The following is a 21,313-nucleotide window of genomic DNA, read 5'->3' on the forward strand; positions in this document are numbered from 1 at the left end:
ATTTTGTTGATGGCTCATAATTGAATTAGCATGTATTGCATAGCAAGGATCTACATTCAACCTCATGTCTCTGAAGGCTAGACAGCAGAAGGGGAAGTGTCTTAAAGATAGCAGGAATATGAAGAAGTAGAAAGGAAGTTTCTTGGCTAATGGAAGAAGCCAAATAAACAAATTCTATCTGCAAACACATTATCAAAATTCCATTCTCTGTTGTTATTTTGCTATTAATTTTGTACATGTGTAAAAGATAAGCAGGGTCTGAAAAGATGTCATCGACTTCAGTTTAATTGTTATCAGTGAGGTTGTTCTATTATTTTGTTTAGTTTTTTACAAGAGGTGACAATGTAAGGGAAAGAGGGACAATATATTCCTCAGCTACGCCTTTATGAAAAAGAGCTAGTTAGAAAGGGTATACAGCAAACTAAATACATTATTGTGATAGGGGGATGACAGAAGTACAAGTCTATTATACTTACAACAGTTATAAGAATTGTATGCTCCTTGCCCTACTCTGGCACATCCTTTGATATTCATTCTATTCAGCAGCAGGGCCAGGACTTCTCAGAATTAAGTGATGGGTCATTATACTTTAAACACCACGGAGAAGCCTAGATTGGCAATTAAACAGCACTTGCTGACACTCGCTTGTGCCACTCCATGACCCCCTTTAGATTGAGATGTTGAAGCTCGGGGCCCTCAGCCTGCTAAATTGGTCGTAGGCACTTCTCCTGACGAGGGCTGGCTCTGAAATCTGCCGGCTTCAAAGGGAGCAAGATCATGTATAAAGCATAATGTGGGTGCACCATGGTTCAAAAAAAAATAAAATAAAATGAGGCAGGAATAGATGAAATGTAACAAGTGCAAGGGGAAAATGAGAGGATAATGACAAACCTAATGCAACTCAAAGCAGAATAGTTGCATGGAAAAATGCATCCCACTGCTTGTGCATAAAATCAAGGCAGGCAGATGACATCCAGTTAACAGAAACATGTCAACAGTGAAATAAAGTGAGAGTGAATAAGCGAGATAAGCCCCTGAGACAGCCAGGAACAAAAAAAATTAGTTGTCCTTAACAAGTTACAGCTCATCATTATATTCTGGCTTGGAGCCATAAAAGCAGACAGGGTATATAATGAGCTACTTAGAATTTTTACAGTGTTTATTGCAATTCGGATAGATGCTGATCTTCCAGAAGAGAGTCAAAGCCATAGGTTCTCACACTCTTATGTTCTTATATAATGTATAGAATAGTATTCCTTATATACTAAGAAGAACTCAAAGAGATATAAAGCAAAAATCAAAAGCAATATGTACATAGTAGCACATGTATCAGATACACAGAGAAGATGTTTAATAAATAACTTTTGGCACAATAACTTATTTAACATAGGAATTTTTTCAGACCAGGGTCCAGTCACATAAATAGCACGATTAATATACCTTTTGTGTGACTGGGTCATAGTTTTGAAAAATATGGCTTTAACGATTAATGTGGCTTTTATTATATTGCCATATTATAACAAAAACATGTAGCCCTTGACTTACAACAGTTTGTTTAGTGGCTGTTCAAAGTTACAACAGCACTGAAAAAAGTGACTTAATGCCTGTTTTTCACACATGCAGGATCCATGTGGTCATGTGATCATATTTATGACGATTGCAATGTCCTGGCATCAAGTGATCCCCTTTTGTAACCTTCTGACAAGCAAAGTTAATAGGAAAGCCAGATTTATTTATTTATTTATTTATTTTATTTTATTTTAATAATATTTCTATACCGCCCTTCTCCCGAAGGACTCAGGGCGGTGAACAGGGCAAGAATAAAAAATACAAAATTACAAAAATTAAAAAAGGATTAAATACATGCCCACTAAAAACAATCAATACTATATTAAAACCTCAATAAAACAACCGTAAAAACCCCCGCCAATCCCCCCTCAGGCCAGGCCGGCTTGTTCGAATAAAAATGTTTTTAGATTGCGGCGAAAGGAGCGAAGATCGGGTGCCATCCGGAGCTCAACTGGTAGCTGATTCCATAGCTCCGGGGCGCCCACAGAGAAGGATCTCCCCCTGGGGGCCACCAATCGACATTCTCTGATCGGTGGCACCCTGAGGAGGCCCTCTCTGTGGGAACGCACAGGGCGAAGGGAGGTTGATGCGGGCAGCAGGTGTTCCCTAAGGTACTCCGGACCCCTGCCATGTAGGGCTTTAAACACCATTACTAGTACCTTGAATCACTTAACAACCATTTAACTAAGTTAAAAACTGCAGTGATTCAACTAACAAGTGTGGCAAGAAAGGTCGTAAAATGGGGCTAACTCGTTTAACAAATGGTTCATTTAGCAACCAAAATGTTGGGCTCGATGGTGGCTCATAGGTTGGGGACTACCTGTAATCATATTGGTTAATACTTAATACTTTTGACACTGTGCCCTTTCATTTCAACGAAAATAAGAAAGTAAAGTGTAGCTTCCTTTCCTGACATTTTTCATGCATATACATACATCTTTAAAGCTCAACTCATTTTTTTTTAGTTCAAAGTAAAACCATCATTGGGGAATAACATTAAACTCAGAAGTCTTCTGAAACTTTTTAAAATCAAACAGATTTTTGTTTTGAAGTTAGGAATCATCTTTGTTTCTCAGAACATTGGAAAACCTTCTCTTCCTTCACTTCACCCTTCTTTGCTTTATCAATGATCTTTACTGTTTTTCCCAACCTCTAAGCATTTTGCTAATTTTAGACTTTTTCAGAGCTTTAAGTATATTATTTTTCCAAGGTTAAGTTTCAAGATATTTTATCACAAAGTTTAGTTTCCTCATGTCATGACTTTGCCTATGATTTTCCCAGAATGAATTAGGAAAGAAGCTATAGGTAGAGAATTGTGTGAATTTTTCCCTTTCATTCACATGGAAAAAAATTCTGTTCTAATGACACTAAGATAAAGAATTTAATATATTATTACAGTCAGAGTTTAAAGTATACAGTTTAATACAGGACCATTTTTTGTGTGCTGAAAGCTCAGTTCCAAAATTCCCAAAGGCCATGTTCCCAGGGAACAATTCTGGAAAATTCCAGGTTGGAGAAGGGTGTATTATTTTTTTCCTTATACAGCAAAATGTAATTGAACATCATCTGGTTTTAGCAGTAGTATAGCTAGTTCTTCCCACTCTTATCAAAAATCAGACAGAAGTCAATTAAATAGCTACTTTTTGTTATCACCTTATTTTAAGATATGTCTGATGTGTCTTCATCACCTTTTATTTTCTTCCTTGTTCACCCAGTTTGCCATAATATGACTTTCCAAACTTGCTTTTAAAGTTAACACATCTGTCTTACTGCTTATCCTTTTGTCTATCAGCTTTTTAAAAGTTAAGAACTATTTAAGATAATATAACCTTCATGAAAATAGACTAGGTTTGGTACCATGTTTTTTCATTGTGCGTCCCTTAGGTTTTGACATTCAACTCAAGAGAATCTACTGCTTATCCATATTGTTGAAGGAATGCAATTGAAAAAACAAGCAAATAGTTTTACAAGGTATCAATCAAACTACACCCAATTTTCCTTAGTCAACCATGATCCAAAATAGTCTTTAATCTGGAACTGAAAGCTTTTTCTTTTCATTTTCTGTCCTCTGTCCTCTTTCAATCTCTTCTTCCTATCCCATTTGTTTTTATATATGTCAAAGAATGTGAATCGTTTCTGAAGAAATGACTCATTAGGTGATGAGGTATACGCATGCACTGAAATAAGGTCTTGGGTGTTTTTCATCATTTTCCACAAGAATTTTACCTGTTGAAAATAGATTTTCCGTTTTCACAGATAGAGATAATTTTTCCTCTGTTCAGTAGTACAGTGAGGTTTTTTTCCATGAATCATTGTGGTTTGCACATTCAGCCAGATATTTAGACTGGATTTGGCAATTTTATCCACCTTTTGAGCTCTTCCCAAGGACCTGGGATAGGCAGATTTTCTTGCTTTATGATGTTAAAATATTGTTACGTGATTTAACCCGTTCCAAGTAAAGCTGTCTTTTACAATTGTCAATGCCAATGGTGTTCAAGTAGTGTTCTCTCTCTCTCTCTCTGTGTGTGTGTGTGTGTGTGTGTGTGTGTGTTCTGTTCATTTTCTACTACTTTTAAAATTATATTTCCCATCATTGTTATTAGTGGCATGTGATTTTTACTTATTTAAGTCATTGCTTTATGTCACTGTTTATAACCAGTGTATGCAATCTTCCTGCATAAGTTGAATATATGATCTACATTCTTCTGCTTTTTTACACAATCTGCATTTTGAATCATTTGACAATTTTTCAGTTCTGACCTTGATTGCATTAGTTTGAATATCTTGCTTTTGAGCAGCCAAAACAAAGCCTTTGATTTCTTTTCTTTTTCTTTTTTAAATGTTGTTTGTAAGCCACTGTTAGGTTTAATCTTTATCAACGTCCCTCTCAATATTTTATAGAAATTGACCATGTAATACTTTTTTTTGCCAGCATTCAGTTCTTATTTTTATTATATCATTTCGATATTCATGTTTTGTTTCCTGCACATTTACTAAGTACTGACAGTTCAGTAAATTAGCATTCATCTTTTTGATTCAAATGATCCAATTCAGGTTTTGTCCAGTTAATAATTCTGGCAAGTGTATCTTATTACAGGTATGGCCCAGGTATTGATGGCTTTGATGGTGTTTCCACCACTCAATTTTGTTTTTAACAATTTGCTAACTCTTTGAATGTATTTTCTAAAAATTACATTTTCAACTTGTTCATGCTTGACGTTATCCAATTACATAAGTTATTTATAGGCTTCATCCTGACAGCTCCTGATGATTTAGCCATTTGGCATATAAATTCCATTACTATACATGATTTTATCGACTTTATTCTTACATGAACACGTTTCTCTAATCCCAATTCCTTTGCAAATTTTGTACTAAATTTTTTTACCATATTTGTCAAGGATTTGTCAATATTTCTATTTCTGATTTTCCATAAATCTTCAGATCATACTGATAAAGCAAATGTCAGATTTTATTATCAGTTTTGGCTGCTTGGTAGCCAAAATTTGTTTTCTTTAATATTACTAAAAGTGAGATCGTAGCAATGACAAGTAATAAAAATGATTAATAATTAATGTCCTGAAAGATACGTATCCTAATATTGACAAGGCCAAATTTATTGTGATGTTTGTTGAATGGTCAGTCAGATGTTCAAACTGGATTTGGCATATTTGTCCACCTATTGAGTCCTTCCCCAGGACCTGGAATAGGGAGAAGATGCTATTTGCTGGTATTAAAAGTAATGTTGTAGGATGTAAGCTTTTCCAAAAATTATTGTTGTTGTTGTTTACATAGTCAACTAGATGTTTAGATTGGATTTGGCATTTTTATCCATCTAAGAACCTGCATAGGCGAATTAAGTTGTTTGATGGCATTAAAGGTATTTGCACAGAAGTATGAGCTGTTGAAAGTACATTTGTAATTAACTAATGGCGATTTTACTGTTCAAGTAGTGCTCCAAATGTTATCTGTTGACAACAGTGTGAAATCAAAACTGCCAGTTATTTAGTTAGTTTGGTTTTCATGCACATAAAGCTTCCCAAGAAACTAGGATGCCATATTAGCATAATATATCTGCAGATACAAGTAATACTGCCTTTTGCAATTGACAGATGAAAATTTGCAGATTTTCTAAGTAGAAAAGTAAGTTGAGAACATTTTGAAAAACAAGCTAAGATCTTCTAGGACTTTAAGATCCAAACAGATAGGCCTCTTGTTTATAACATGACTGATATAACTGGTTTTGAAAAGAAGAAGGTCTAGTTCATTGATGTTGCTATATTAGGTGATGATGCTAGGATTATGGAAAACCAATTGGAAAAAAATTATGAAATACCAGGACTTGCAAATCAAAGTTTAAATGAAAAAACTTGTAATAATAATAGAAGTCATGGAGAAAAGGGCAAGGAAAATCAAGAATTGTTCAGCACTCAGTGAAGATGAAATGTATATTTCATTAAAGGTAAAGGTTCCCCCGCACATGCGTGCTAGTCGTTTCTGACTCTAGGGGCCGGTGCTCATCTCCGTTTCAAAGCCGAAGAGCCAGCGCTTGTCCGAGGATGTCTCCATGGTCATGTGGCCGGCATGACTAGATGCCAAAGGTGCACGGAACGCTGTTACCTTCCCACCATAGTGGTCCCTATTTTTCTACTTGCATTTTTACGTGCTTTTGAACTGCTAGGTTGGCAGAAGCTGGGACGAGTAACAGGTGCTCACTCTGCTACGTGGCACTCGGGATTCGACCCGCCAAACTGCCGACCATCTGATCGACAAGCTCAGCGTCCTAACCCACTGAGCCACCGCTTAACAACATACTGAAAGGAAGTTAAATTGAAGATTGGTTGACATATGGTAAAATCTACTTGATAATGAAAGATGCAGCAAAAAGGGCAGCATTAGGCAATTGCAGGCCAATTACCTGCTTACCAAGAATTTTCAAATTGCTAATTAGTGTGGTGGGCTGATGCAGTCCAACAGCATCCAGTTGAAAACAAGCTCTTTCCACCTAAGGAGAAAGGAAATTGCACAAGCAGCAGAGGAACAAAAGATCAGTTTCCAACAGATAAGATCATTTTGGAAAACTGCAAGAGAAGGAAGATCAACTTGAATATACATATAGTGCTTAACGTAATGGACAGTTTAATAGCCACAATGTTCACTTAATGACTGCCACAAAAAGATTGTAAAATTGGATATGATCATGTGATGATCTGCTTAGTGACTGTCATGAGTTATGACTATAATTGTGGGCTAAATCACAATCATAAATTGAGAACTACCTTGGTTTGGATTGATTACAAGAAGGTGTTTGACTCTGCCATGTGATTGGATAATCAGGTGCCTAGAAATAACAAATCAGTAGAAACTTTGGAAGCTTTGTGCAAAGTTTAATGGCAAAATGGAAAATACAGTTGCTGATCAATGCTGAAAGAGGTTAATGTCAAAAGACGAGACTCGCTATCACTCTTATAATTTGTCAATGCACCAATTAATCTATGTACAATACTGAACAAGTCAGGCCATGGCTATAAAATAGGCCATGGCTATAAAATGTCAATCCTCTGTTAGGTAGCAGAGGATCTAGACATGGTGTATAGAAAATGGAGTGAGGTATAGAATGAAGATGTGTTTGGTTGTGTTTTACAAGACAGTGATAAGTTCTAATGTTGAATATACATACTTGGGAAGAAGGAGGAAATTTCTTAATACGGCAATAGAGATTAGACTGGACAAATATACCACCCTTACCATCAACAGGAAAAATACTGAAGTAATCCAGATGTCCTATGGAAAAAACATCAAGACTATGAATGAAGATGGTCACTACAAATACCTGGGCATCTTTCAAATTAATAACATCAAGCATACTGAAGTCAAGAAGAAGATTAGTATAAATAAGTCAGAAGAATGAAGAAGATCTTTAAGTCTAATCTCACTGGTGGAATACCATCAAGGCAATTAACAGCTGGACAACTCCAGTCATTAGATACATATCTGGAATAGTAGATTGGGCTTCAACTTAAGTAAAAACCCTGAATAGGCAGACCAGAAAAATAATGATAATGAATCATGTCCTTCATCTACGCAGTGATATTGACAGATTCTAATTACCAAGGGAATAAGTGTTCTTGAAAAAAGGGCATAGGAAGAATATCTGAAGAACAGTGAAGAAAATGCACTGAACCATAAAGACTTATTGTATGCTAAAAAGTTCATACTGACCTATAAGAAAGAAAAAATGAATAGTACAAAAGATACATGGCATGGTATAAAAAAAACTAGCAGGGAAAGCAGATAACGATAATGGTTGAGAGCCGGCAATGGCTAAGAGCAGCAAAATTGAAGAAGACAGGGAGGCTAATCCTGGATGCACACGACCAAGCCTTAAGAATAAAATATATACAAGGTCAGAATTGAGACGACAGTAAATGTCACCTTTGCTAAGAAGCAGAATAAACATAGTTGCTGCAAGATCACACAGACCAAACCGAATGGCACGACAAAGTGCTATGTTTCCCCTAAAACAAGACCCAGTCTTATTTTTATTTTTTGTCTCCAAAAGAGGCAAAAGGTCTTATTTTTGGGGGGGTGTCTTTTCCACTCACCTCATGGCGGTAGCACTGAGAGCCCCGCCCAGCCAGCCCACTTCTTCTGTGACCAGAGCAACTTCATTCTCCAGCTATCCATAGCTCGGTTCTTGGCTGCAGAAAGGCCTCTGACTGTGAAATGGTTCTTGGCTCCCGGAAAGGCCTCTGACTATGAAATGCAGGCCAGGGATGCCGCAGAAGAAGTGGGCCAGTGAGGAGAGGCAGGTGTCGATTCATGGGAGGCCTAGTAAGTGGGTGCGGAGCACATGGGGCAGCTCCACCCCCACCCTAACTTGATTTTTAGGCATATACCTCGCCCCAAAACTTGGGATTATTTTGGGAGCATATTAGGCCCACCCCCCAGAATCAAGCTAGGGCTTATTTTCAGGGAAACACTGTAGCAACAGTGGAATATCTGCAAGAAATATTTATTCATACATACATACATACATACATATATTTATAAGAACTGGTGGGACTACAAAATAAATACAGTAAAAAAATTTAAAAACTAAATTGCCCTGGGATTTTAGAAATCAAACATGCAGGCATCTGCCAGGGACTTTTTTTTTATAAGAAAGACGAAAAAGACTAGAAAGTGGACATTGGAATATCCGGAGAAAGCAGAATAGGATAGCAGAAGTGTCTGTGTGGGGGGGGGGAAAACCAAAATAAAAAGATGTGCAAAGGGAAGTAGAATGACTGTGGCAAAAGAAAACAAAGATAGTATCAATAGTAATAGGCACCTTTGGTGCAATTCCAAAATATCCAGAGCATCACTTGAATACCATCAGGATTGACAGATCACCATCAGTCAATTGCATTTTTACTTGGAATAGCTTATATACTGTGATAATATCTTTAATACTATTAAAAGCAATTGTCTATCCAGGGTTCTTGAGAAGGACTTAAAATGAACAAAAAATACCCAATCTAAAATGCTGAGTGATTGTGCAACCAAGCATAATAATAATAACAACAATAACAATAATAATAACAACAATAACAACAATAATAATAAAAATAAAAATAGCAGCAGCAACCTTGTATAGTCCCATGGTTCCTTGAGGATCAGTTTTGACTTGTACTATGGTACTATGGTACTTCAGGGTACCATAGAGGTAAAAGCACTGTAATGCTATATACTCCATGACAAAAGAGTATAAGAAATATTTCTCTTTTCCACACAAGTCAGGATGATCCAGGAGAAAAGCAGCCTTTACATTCCCCAGCATCCAAACCACAATAGGAGAAAACCACAGATGCAGAATTCCACTCCTATACTTTCAAGTGCCATCAACATTGTAGTAGATTTGGATTTTGATTCTGTTTTTTAAAAATAACTATCAACAGCTAGAATTTGATTTTATAATTTAAGGCCATGAAATTTAATGAACTTTTGCCTCTATTTTAAAAGCCAATCTTGCTTTGTCAGGTGAAAAGGTATTGCTTAAGTAAGGTAGATACTTTGTTTTATTTTGATTGGTACTATCTTAATAGATCCATCTCTCTGAGATCCAAGTATCAAATTGGCTTATTTATTAACCTAGTTATCCATTCCCTTTCTCCCCCTCCCTCTCCCCCCCTCTTCCTCTCTCTAACACATACACACACACAAAGAAAACAACAACAGCCCTAGCTTTTTTGATATAGATTTTTGTTAGGTTTATAATTAATCCTAATGATTGACACTAATCATATTCTTGCAGTTATTTCTTTTAAATACTTGAAACTTGAACTATTTATTTGTAGTGTAATGATGTATTAGACTACAATACTGATCATCTCCAATAATCCTGGTAATGATGTATGAAACATATATTCCAATATTATGGACTTCACCATATTTTTTAAAAAAACTATTTAAAAATTGTACTATGACTTCACACTTTTTCCATTTCCCACTTATTCAAAGCTATCCTGAATTAATTCATTATTTAAGTCTCGTTGTACTAGTCATGTAATATTAGATAGCCAATAGCAAATAATGTGATTTTTACTAAGATATATCCAAAGAATATACATATATTCTTATTTTGTGAACCTCAGAACATATGCTTATCTTTGTAATGTTTATTGAAATGTAGTTACATAGAAATAGCCACTGAGTCTCCTTATAAAACAAATGCCCAAAATTTTATTTTCCCTTGGGTGATGAGTTCTAATATAGCATCTAAAATAAAATATATCTAAAATAAATACATGCATACATAATGTAATATAAAAATGCAGATCTGTTTTTATACTGCTTTAGTGTTAACATTTTATTAAATGTTAATATATATAACAAAACAGCCACCTTTAATCTTCAATTTAATTGGATATTCTGGCTGGAACATTAAATCTCTAATGCTTTATTTTTCATAATTTGCTGCAAATTAAGGAGTGCTTTATATTCAAGTGAATGTGCAGTAATTTCATTGTGTCTTCATGAACTAAATTGCTAGTGATTTTTACTAAATGAGTTCTTCAATTTAATGACCAATGATACATAATTTTGGAAAAAAATATTTTGAATAATAGTACCAGCTTTCATATGCTTGTATAGATATTCTTGTATTGTGCCTTTTATGATATGTTTGTAGACACCTGTCCCCATTCATTCATTATTATTCTGACGATTTACACAGCTTTATCTCCTCTAGGTTCCCTCCACACATGGTCCCTCCACATCATAGTTTACATACAACTGGGATTCCTCATCCAGCAATAGTCACCCCAACAGTCAAACAAGAATCTTCTCAGAATGATGTTGGCTCACTCCATAGCTCGTAAGTTGTTGTTATTGTTATTTACATTTAAATTTAGTTTCAAATGGTGGTCTAACTTGTAGCAAGCAGTGTTGGAAAGCCTTTCTATATACAATTGGGGTTAAAAATTTAGAATCTAAGAAGCTGGTTTAGACAGAGTTTGATCATTGGACCAATTAGCTCAGTGATTTACAATGATTTTCTAGGGTTTCCAGCATGAGTTTTTTTTAATATCCTATTGGAAGCTGATAGGGATCAAAAGATCAACCTTTGTCCTGTAAGGTTATGCTCAACCAATGACCTATTATCCATTTGTTTTAAATTTGTTTATATGAGCATTTAGGCTTTAATTAAGATCTCTTGATTCAACAATCAATGTTTTGTTCATAGTGAATGGATGTCAAGTTCATTTAGACAATTTTTATCTATGTGGATTCTTTGCTTGGAGAGTACTTGTGAAAAGCACATTTACGCTTTCACATATGAAATTATATATCAAACATGCATAGTATTTGAGTCAAGATCATAAACAGTCTGGAATCTCATTTGTGTAGTTATGGTTTGCTGATTAATGTATATAGCCTTAAATATTTTTTTATCTGTTTTTATCTTATAAACTGAAGCATGATTCATATATATTTGTTATAAAATCAAATAGTGTATTTATTGGTCAACTTTAGAATAATCAAATGAACATTACGTTTGTTTTGACCAAGTACAATCTTGTTTATACCATGCTAAACCTTCTGTTTCCATCCTGCATGGCTGAGAATTTTATTTTCAGTTACTAAGTCCCTGAGACTATCCCATAATGCCTTTTATTTAAACTATTGATACCACCTTAAAAGATCTTTCTCTACTCTGAGCCATTAATATTATTGCACTACCCATTCTGATGAAATAAGTGAAAAGGCAACAATGTAATTTACCATTCTTGTGAAATAGTAGTACCATACTACCTTGCAGGAGCCCTATTCATTATGTCTATATTAAATACTAGAAAGAAAGAAAGAAAGAAAGAAAGAAAGAAAGAAAGAAAGAAAGAAAGAAAGAAAGAAAGAAAGAAAGAAAGAAAGAAAGAAAGAAAGAAAAAAAGAAAAAAAGAAAGAAAGAAAGAGTATACATTGCAGTTCTATAAATTAAATAGAACTATTTCCTGCATTTGATAAAATGTCCCATTTTAAAACCTTCTTGGAAGATTTTCAAATGTAAGAAAAATATTAAAAAATAATTTACTTGTTGCTATGGTTTTATTTGAGAAGAGGTTAAAATATAGTGTATAATGTCATGCAAGTTCTGTTTTTTTAAAATTTCTTGTCAACTGTCTAGAAAACATCAGGACTCCAAAAAAGAAGAGGAGAAAAAGAAACCACACATAAAGAAACCTCTTAATGCATTTATGTTGTATATGAAGGAAATGAGAGCGAAAGTTGTAGCAGAATGCACGTTGAAAGAGAGTGCTGCCATCAATCAGATTCTTGGTCGAAGGGTAGGTAACTAGTCAGGGTATGTGTACAAACCTTGTTGAATGAAACAAGCAAGATGTCTAAAATGAAAAGACCCAATCCATAAATATACCTCAGGGGAGATTATGCCTATCCCATGGAATGTGTAGCCTTTTTCTGACTTTGTTGCTCTAGCATGATGGATTTTTGGCATTTCTTTATGTTTTAGGGTAACATATAGATGATTATTACACTTCTATAACATAACTAATTGCAATCTAATGTCAATAGATGTTTTCCCTCCTTCCCTTGATTTTAGGTTTGAATGTTATCACTGCCTTCTCATCTTCATTTGCCAACCAAGTCTGGTGCCTCCATTTTTGAAAATATTTGGGGTGCTTTTTTATTTCTTTTGATTTGTATTCAAGTTGAGATCCATATTTGTACCCTTTTGGAAAAGGAACATCCCATCCACAAAGTTTTAGATATTAATGCTGGAATCTCTAGATGCAGGAACCCTAAATCTGATAAGTAGATGCCTAAGAACTATAATTTAGCAACAGAACTAATAATAATGTAGAATTACTACTACTACTACTACTACTACTACTACTACTACTACTACTACTACTACTACTATTTTTATGACTTATAGCCAGCTATGACCCCAAATTACTTCAACTCAAAACCAAGCAGTCATTGGCAGTGTTTTTGGAATTGGCCATGCCTTCTTTCTAGGGGTGAGACTGACTGGCCCAAAGTTATGTTGAATGTTAAACAATTTGCTGCGCAAACATGCCATACATCATTGAAAGTATGCACTACAGTTTTTGTTTTTTGTTGTAGTTTTACCTTAGGAAGTTATTCTAGAATGATATGAAACGGTACAAAGTAATTTAAAGTTTTTGAAGGCCATCTCCTGCATGTCTCACTCAAAATATAACTTAGTACAAATTTAATCCTTGCGGTATTACACCTTTCATTTTTCCTAAATGGCAATTAATTGAATCTTGACTGAACTAATAGTAGACTTTTTATCAATAACAAACAATGTGTCATCTATATTTTATTGATATGTTCTTATGTAGCTTTCTAAGAAGTACTAAATACTCTTTTGATTGTGGCTCTACTTCTTTTTTCTTTACAGTGGCATGCACTATCTAGAGAAGAACAAGCAAAATATTATGAATTAGCCAGAAAGGAACGACAACTTCACATGCAGCTTTACCCCGGCTGGTCCGCACGGGATAACTATGTAGGTGGCTATGTAGGTAGAATTCTTTTCAGTAGTAGAGCTTGTAGAAAAGTACTGCTGTAATCTGCTGAAGTACGCCCACACACGAAAGACAAGGACTAGCAATCCGGTAATTATAGCGGATGTTTCCGTTCTGTCGCCAACTCAATTGGATACAATTGGCACCCATTCAATAGAGGTGTGTCAGTAAAGTTTGGTGAGAACAAGTTTCTTGCAGAATTTATATTCTATTAGAACAATTTTTTTATACTTTACCAAAATGACAGTAACAATAATAATAATAATGATGATGATGATGATACTGTTCTCTTTCTATTCTCACCTTCATCTCTTTCTCCAACCCCCAAAATTGAGTGCCTTGTTGCATACCTGTGTGAGAGTATGGTGGAAAGTGGAAGAATGGCTTACCCTAGCTTCAGAGAAGGCAAAGATTTGTTGGAAGTCTTGCTCTCAAGTGGGGCTAAATAAATTATTCCACCCTCTACTGTTTTATATTTTACTTCATTGTACAATTGTCTGTCATGATCACAGTTTGTTTAAAATGATATTGGCTTATCAATTACCTTGTACTGGCTCTTTGTTATTTAGCCCCTTTGAAAGATCCTGAATTGGAAGCTTGGCTGAAGAGATCACTGTGCACCATCCATAAGTCTGACTATGTGTTAACTTTGCCGATACATTGTGAATGAACATTTTACTCTCTAGTATTCATTTAAGCTTGGATGAAATGGCTGGATGTGTGTTTTGATGTAGAAGGAGGATATGAAGATCTATATCTGATCCATCAGTCTACATTCATGATTGTTTATTTCTGTATATTTGTGACTGAGATATGAATTTATTTCATAATGTGCAATAGGAATCTCCCAGTGAGGGAACTGCATCAGTACGGACCATTTATTACCTAATAAAACCAATCCAAATCAAAACCAAAGCAATCAAACCACAAACACTCCAATAAGCGTTAATATAAATTTTAAATAGAGCTCAAATATTTTCACTAGCAATTTGTAGAATATAAGTCGAAGATTTTGACCTGTTTATATAAAACTCTGTCCTATTTTTATCACAAAAAATGACTAAATTATATGGTAGATTTGCATTTGTATTGGGCAGCTATAAAAGCCATTTTAAATAAAAAAAACAAATGAATACATTGTCTGGTAAAGGCAGTAAAAATCTGCCTAAATGCTGAAACTAAAAAAATAAAAAGGAAATAAATATCCTATCTGACCTGATTAGATAAAGCATTTTGCACATGTTCTGCAGGTAAATGTAGAGTTTGATATCCTGTTTAACCAACTGGTTTTTCAAAAAGATATAATTCAGAAGTTCATAGTTCTTAAGATAGCCTACTGCAAAAAAGAGGGAAAGGGAAATTTTAGCAATAACGTGCTATTCAAGCATGAAAAATTATATAATTTAAATTATTCTATGTATTACAATATATAGAAGATTTGATAGATTTTTAGTTTCACCGCCCTTATAGGAGACAGTTTGTTTGCATATTAAGTAGACCATTTTGCAAAATAAAATTCACTCATTCAGTAACTTAACAATATTCCTTAAATTCATTCTTATGAATCTGTTTGAGATTGTGTTTCTGCTTAGTTTATTTTAACAAGTTTCTACGTGGAAACACATAGATTATCTAATTATATATTTATTTAAAACATGTACATGGCCAGCCAATCATGTCAAGCATATATTATCAAGCAACATACAAAGAGTTCTGTTTCTGAGCATAGATGAAGGTTTTGTTTTAAAAACTAGCAACCTATATGTGGTATCAAAATGTTCACATTATCCTTTCCAAATCCATACCTTTCCCATTTATTAAAATTTGTTTCTATTGCCTCTAGCTTCCCCCCCCCGCTTCTAAGCCGATAGCAGTGCTTGTGACCTTGTGTGATATAATTTTCTTTGCAACCCAAGAGTATATTAATTCCAAGTTCAAAGTTGTTACTAGGAGTTAAACTGAAATTCCTTTTGCTACTGTGTCATCTGATTTCCTCTTGAAATTCACAAGGCCATGCTGCAAGACTTTGAAGATTTTCAGGAAACATATTCGCCTCCTACTTTTCTATCATATTGACATATGAGCATGTTCAGTGTCTTAAACATTGGGACCTTTATAGTTGTCCTCCATGTGGAACCACTGAAAATCTCTTTTTAACTGAAGCTGAGAAAAATAGGCAAGGAAAGCTGAGGCATTTCCCAGCAGCTTTAAGTTCTATCCCCACCTAACATTCAAGGGGAACTTTCCTGCATATTAGTGGTAGGAGAGTTCAGTACCACCGTAAAACATGTTGGGGTTTTATCTTTTTGCAATGTTCGTTGGAATTTATTGACTTCCACAGGCTTCCTTTGACAGCAGCTTTTCTATGTAAATAGAAAGATAATAAATGTGTGTTAAATAAATGGACACCTACATCTCATTCACCTTTTATTTATATTGCACACATAATGACATTGGAATTTGAAGAACTGACATTTTTATTATGTGCTTCTTTCATAAATCTAGGCAAAATAATATTTTAGGAACCAAATGTTTGAATGGTACTAAGTTTTGCCATCTGGAATAAGAATTATATAAACACTAAAATGCATCATTGGTTTGTTTTTTAAAAAAATCTCAATTTTAGATCAGTTAGTAGACATCTTAAACTACCAATATATGTACGCCATTAGCCATTTTTATTTCCCTAATAATAAGACTCATACACTGTAAGAACATTTTTATATTCCAAATAACAATAAGATGATCAAAATCAATGGAACAGCATAACAGACATATTATACAACAATCAGTGTTTAAGCATTTCAGTTCATTCTTATTTGTTAAAGAAATAATGGATTCAAGGTAAAGTGCTCATTAAAAATGACTGCTTGGTATTTGTATTAGTAAAGAAATAAAATTTGCTGTGGAGAAATATGAATAAAGTGACAGAACATACAAAATATATAAAATGAATGCTAGTATTTGTTTCTGTTTTCCTGTTTTTAAAGGACACAAGAAACTAGAAAAAAGGAACCTAAAATGATCAAAGAAACAGCCTTTGCAAAAATAGGTTTGATAGGTTATGATTTTATGTTAAGAAATATAACAAAAGGATTAATAAGAAAGGGATTTATAAACTTATGATAGGTATTAACAATATTAGTACAATATTAACCTATATGATTTTGTTGCTACTAGTTAATACAGTAGAATCTTAATTTAGCAGTCATCAATTTAATGGGTTTTAAATTAATTGGACAAAATTTGAGTCCCTACTTCACCATTATCTAGCAAACAATCACTCAGGTTTAATGGATAAATCCAAAATTTGTCTGGACAATTTACATATATTGTAATTATGCAAATTATGAACATTTCAGATTTAATGAACATTTGTGTTTAGCAAATACTCTTTCTGTCAAATGGGCCACTAAATAGAGGCTATATTGTACCAGGTAGTCCTTGACCTACAACCATACTTGACCCCAAAAGTTCTGTTACTAAATGAGACAGTTTTTCAGTGAGTTTTGTCCCATTTTACAACCTTTCCTGCCCCAGTTGTAAAGTGAATCACTGCAGTTATTAAATTAGTAACATGGTTGTTAACAGAATCTGGTTTCCCAAATGACTTTGCTTGTCAGAAGGTCACAAAAGGTGATCACATGACCTCAGGAGACTTCAGCCATCATATATACGAGTCAGTTGCCAAGCGTCTGAATTTTGTTCATGTGACCACAGGGATGCTGCAATGATTGTAAGTGTGAAAAATGGTCATATGTCACTTTGTTCACTGCTGTTGTAACTTTGAATGGTCACTAAATAAACTGTTGTAAGTTGTGGACCACCTAGGCTGCTTTTTAAAGTTGATCAATATTTTGGATAACACATTAATGGCTGCCATAAACCTCTGAACACCGGTTTTGCATTTTATATTCTAAACCACTTAACTATCTCCCTAGTAATTGATGTATGTATAGCTAAATTTAGCTTGCTATCAATACAACTTGAGTTTTTAGCACAGGTACCTCTGAAGTATTAATCCCCAGGGATGCCATAGATGAAAGTATATCCCAGTTTCACTCCACAAATCACCCCATGAAAGGTATAAGTGAAACTGGGCCTTTGCTACAGTCAGTCCTTATTTACTTGTTAGAGTATTCCCAGTAGTGCATTAAATTTTAACTAAACAAGGAGCCAAATACACAGCCTTCTTTCTGTCACCAAAAATTCTCCTGAACAAGACTTTGTCTGTTACATCCAAAACAGCAGGGTTGCAGTTTACCACCTGAATGAGGAAAGAGAAGCAAGTTCAAAGGCCTTGTGCCTGGATACCTGTAGGAGCTGTATCTTCAAAAGGAACATTCACATCTCCTGCACTTGCTGGTACATTCCAGGTAGCATAAACATCATAGTGGACGTGCCGAGTAGAAACCCAAATTGAATTGATGAAGTGGTAACTACACCAGAGCTATTGCAAAGAAGATGTGACAGATATAGGAAAAACCCTGCCAACCATTATCCTTATGTTTACAGCCGCATTTTCATTAAGGACAAACTCTCACTCTGACAGTATGATGCTCATTCTCAAGGGAAACGACAGAGTATTTGAGCTGTGTCACTTCCTTGTAAATTTCCATTATTGTTTTGTTTTTGAAGCAAAAGTTTAATGGGCCATCATGTTGTTTGTAGCCTAGGCCAACAAAAGATTAAACTTAGTAGATTTTATTTATTTACTGCTTAGAGGGGAAAAAGTGTACTTATTACCAAAGCTGCAAATGTTCCTCTTCATATACAGTGAAACTTTTTTGGGTCATTTTATAAAGTTAGATGAATGCCAATGCAATTTCCTGAAGTTCTATAGCAAAATATAATTTACTATACAGAGCATTTCCATCTTTTTGTATCTAATTAATAATGTTTTGGAAAATGGCCCTTACTTAGCAATATTTTGCAATTCATTTTTATTTTGATTCATATTTCACAAACGTTTGTAATGTAGATATAGCGAGCTTCACTTGGTTCATATTTATAAAATATTTCCAAAACCCTAAATTCTCTGCAAATGAGGTTGGAAAGAAGAGCTGAATGTGGAAGGACATGATAATCCTTATGTATGTTTAATTCTTAAAGGTGTCAGTGAAACCCCAGTTTATTTAACTGTGCTAAGATGCTGATTTAGGATATAATTATGCAGGATGGAAAGAGCTTGAAATTTTAAGGATCAAACTAAATCTTAGATATGTCCATCTGTGCTTTTGAATGCCATCTTTTCCCTATTATTGTCATCAGTTACACAACTACTTGTTTACACATTATAGTTTTCTAATCAGTTATAGTGAGAATTGGTCTACTGTATGTTTAATATGCTTCATTGTTTTGTTTCTTAGCTTATAGATTGTGCATTTGTGTGTCACGACTGTTTCATCAATTCTTATCCATACGTTTCTTTTCTTAGACTATATCAGTCATTGTGTTCAGCTATCAGTTTGGGGTATGGTTGCATTATCCTTATGAATGGAATGAAATGTTCAAAAGAAGGAGTATAATTTAAATTATTATTATACCATTTAACTGTGTGTGTGTTTTTAGTGGTTTACAGCATCGTTGTACGTATTGCAAAATAGCCATTTTCCCTCATCTTCTTTTGTAAGATGTTTTTGTAACAATCTGTTCATGTATTTATGTTTCATTCAGGGAAAGAAGAAGAAGAGGAAAAGGGACAAGCAGCCAGGAGAAACCAATGGTAAGTAAAAGTTGTATTTCTTCCTTTTAGAAACAAGGAAGGTCATAATTTCCTAATTAGAAAGTTAGAAAGTTTGTAGTCTTATTTCTTAGGAGTTCATTAGTCCATCCAGCTTTTTCCAACTGGGTTTTAAATACCATTAAGATTGGTTTGATACTGTTTGCCTTTTAAAACCTGTAGCCAAGTATGTGCATGGATACTCCTGCAATAGTAGTCATGTTTTTCTTTAATAACTGCAAATCCGTTCACCATAGCGCCATAGTCAGTTAATGCATATGGCATTTTTACCTAAGATATTTGCTGTGTCTGCGTGTGTCTGTGTGTGTGCGCGCATCTGTGAATTTGACATTAATTTGGGCTGTACCTGTGTGGTCTGATGCATGCCTTTACAGTGGTAAATTGCAGCCATTGTTTTTTAAAAAAAAAATTAAGGAGGTTTGCCATTCTCTCTAGAAAATTAGAAATACTGCATAGGCAATCTCATAGTCAATTTTGGAAAAACCCTGATTAATTTTTTTTTCTTTGAAGCCTTTGTATAATTTGTTCTTTTTTTTCAGAACACAGCGAATGTTTCCTAAATCCTTGCCTTTCACTTCCTCCGATTACAGGTGCTAATGTCATTTTCAGCCTTTTAAAAGTAGTTTTGTAAATTGCTTTACATTTTTTTCCTCCTGCCATTTTAGATTTTGTTAACATTTCAACACAGACATAACGATAATCTTTCACACATTTGTAGCATACATGTATATTTATAATGTGCTATGATTGATAGTTTTGTTTTGCTTCTGATTTGTTATTCACTACAAGGCAATTAAACAGTAATGCAGTAAAAGTAACTCAGTTGTACTAACTGTGCAAATTGAATATGCAGTATTTCTTTAAAGAGACTGATCTAAACTGAAAAGCCCTTAATAATGAACCTCCTTAATCTAATGGCATTTCACACGGCACCCACTAAGTCTTCTCATGCCAGCATGCAACCACAATATTTTTTTTAAAAAAAATTATTTTATTTTCCATTTCTACTCCAACATATTCATGGCTATTCTCTGCTTTACTTGCATACTGCTTGCTTCCATGCTTCCGATCATTTTCTTTCTGGCTGAAACTAACATATCCATTTTGCTATCTGCTTATTCTGAACCATTTTTAAAAACAATAAAAGAACAATGAATGGAATGTTCACTTCAAAGCTGCATTATCCCCCCACACACACACACTTGCCCCCTCCAAAAGAAACTTTTCTTTTATTCCATTTTGTTTCAGTTTAAAGAAGAAAGCATGTTATAGATCTTCATATTGAACTGCTCCTCATCGGCTTTTTTGTGTTTAATACTTACCCTAAGTGTGCAGTCCATCAAGCCTTGTTCTCATATAGCTCCTTTTGCATCTGGAGCTTATGAAGGAACAGCTGATGGGTGCCTTTTCAGTGCCTCTTAACTGGTTAAGTTTATTTTTATAGACAGTCCTTTCCAGGGATACTGCAGCTTTAATTGCAACAGCTAATCTCAATACTTTGATAAATGCAATAATCACTATTTTTTCTAAAAAAAAAGAAATTTAAGAATCAAAAGTTTATATTATACAGTTAATAATGAGGTCATTGATTTTATTTCCTTCTTATTTTTATTTTTATTTCTTATTTTTTCTTATTTTTTTATCTTTTCTCTTTCTCTCTCTCTCTCTCTCTTTCTCTCTTTCTCTCTTTTTGCTCGCTTCTTTCTTGACCTCATTCAGACCTGAGCGCTCCTAAGAAATGCCGAGCGCGCTTTGGCCTTGATCAACAGAATAACTGGTGCGGTCCCTGCAGGTGTGTATAGTCTCCCCCCCCCCTCAACTTGCAATGGCTGGTTTTGCAGCTGGTTTATTTGGTACTTTCCCTGCCCTTCCCTTTCCTCCTGCTTCGTTGCTTTGTAGCTCTGTGTTGTGATCTAGAACACACAAGGGAGTGGAATGCTGCTGT

At 34.6% G+C, this 21,313-nt stretch overlaps 1 protein-coding gene across 18 annotated transcripts in view; it reads left to right on the forward strand.

The window, feature by feature from the left end:
- Window positions 1-21,313, forward strand: part of TCF7L2 (transcription factor 7 like 2) — a 221,202-nt gene that overhangs the window by 191,537 nt on the left and 8,352 nt on the right. For 3 of the 18 annotated variants that reach the window (XM_083363780.1, XM_083363791.1, XM_083363782.1), the window contains exons 8-13: window positions 10,787-10,927; window positions 12,236-12,395; window positions 13,499-13,618; window positions 19,302-19,350; window positions 19,908-19,958; window positions 21,088-21,160. In XM_083363780.1, the coding sequence (XP_083219906.1) occupies window positions 10,787-10,927; window positions 12,236-12,395; window positions 13,499-13,618; window positions 19,302-19,350; window positions 19,908-19,958; window positions 21,088-21,160 (594 nt within the window). Of the gene's footprint in view, window positions 1-10,786; window positions 10,928-12,235; window positions 12,396-13,498; window positions 13,619-19,301; window positions 19,351-19,907; window positions 19,959-21,087; window positions 21,165-21,313 lie in introns of all 18 variants that reach the window. The other 15 variants (XM_083363790.1, XM_083363784.1, XM_083363792.1 and 12 more) reach the window with 11 other exon arrangements.

This window comes from Vipera ursinii, assembly GCF_947247035.1.
Source record: "Vipera ursinii genome assembly, chromosome: 5".
In the NCBI taxonomy this organism is placed as follows: Eukaryota; Metazoa; Chordata; class Lepidosauria; order Squamata; family Viperidae; genus Vipera; species Vipera ursinii.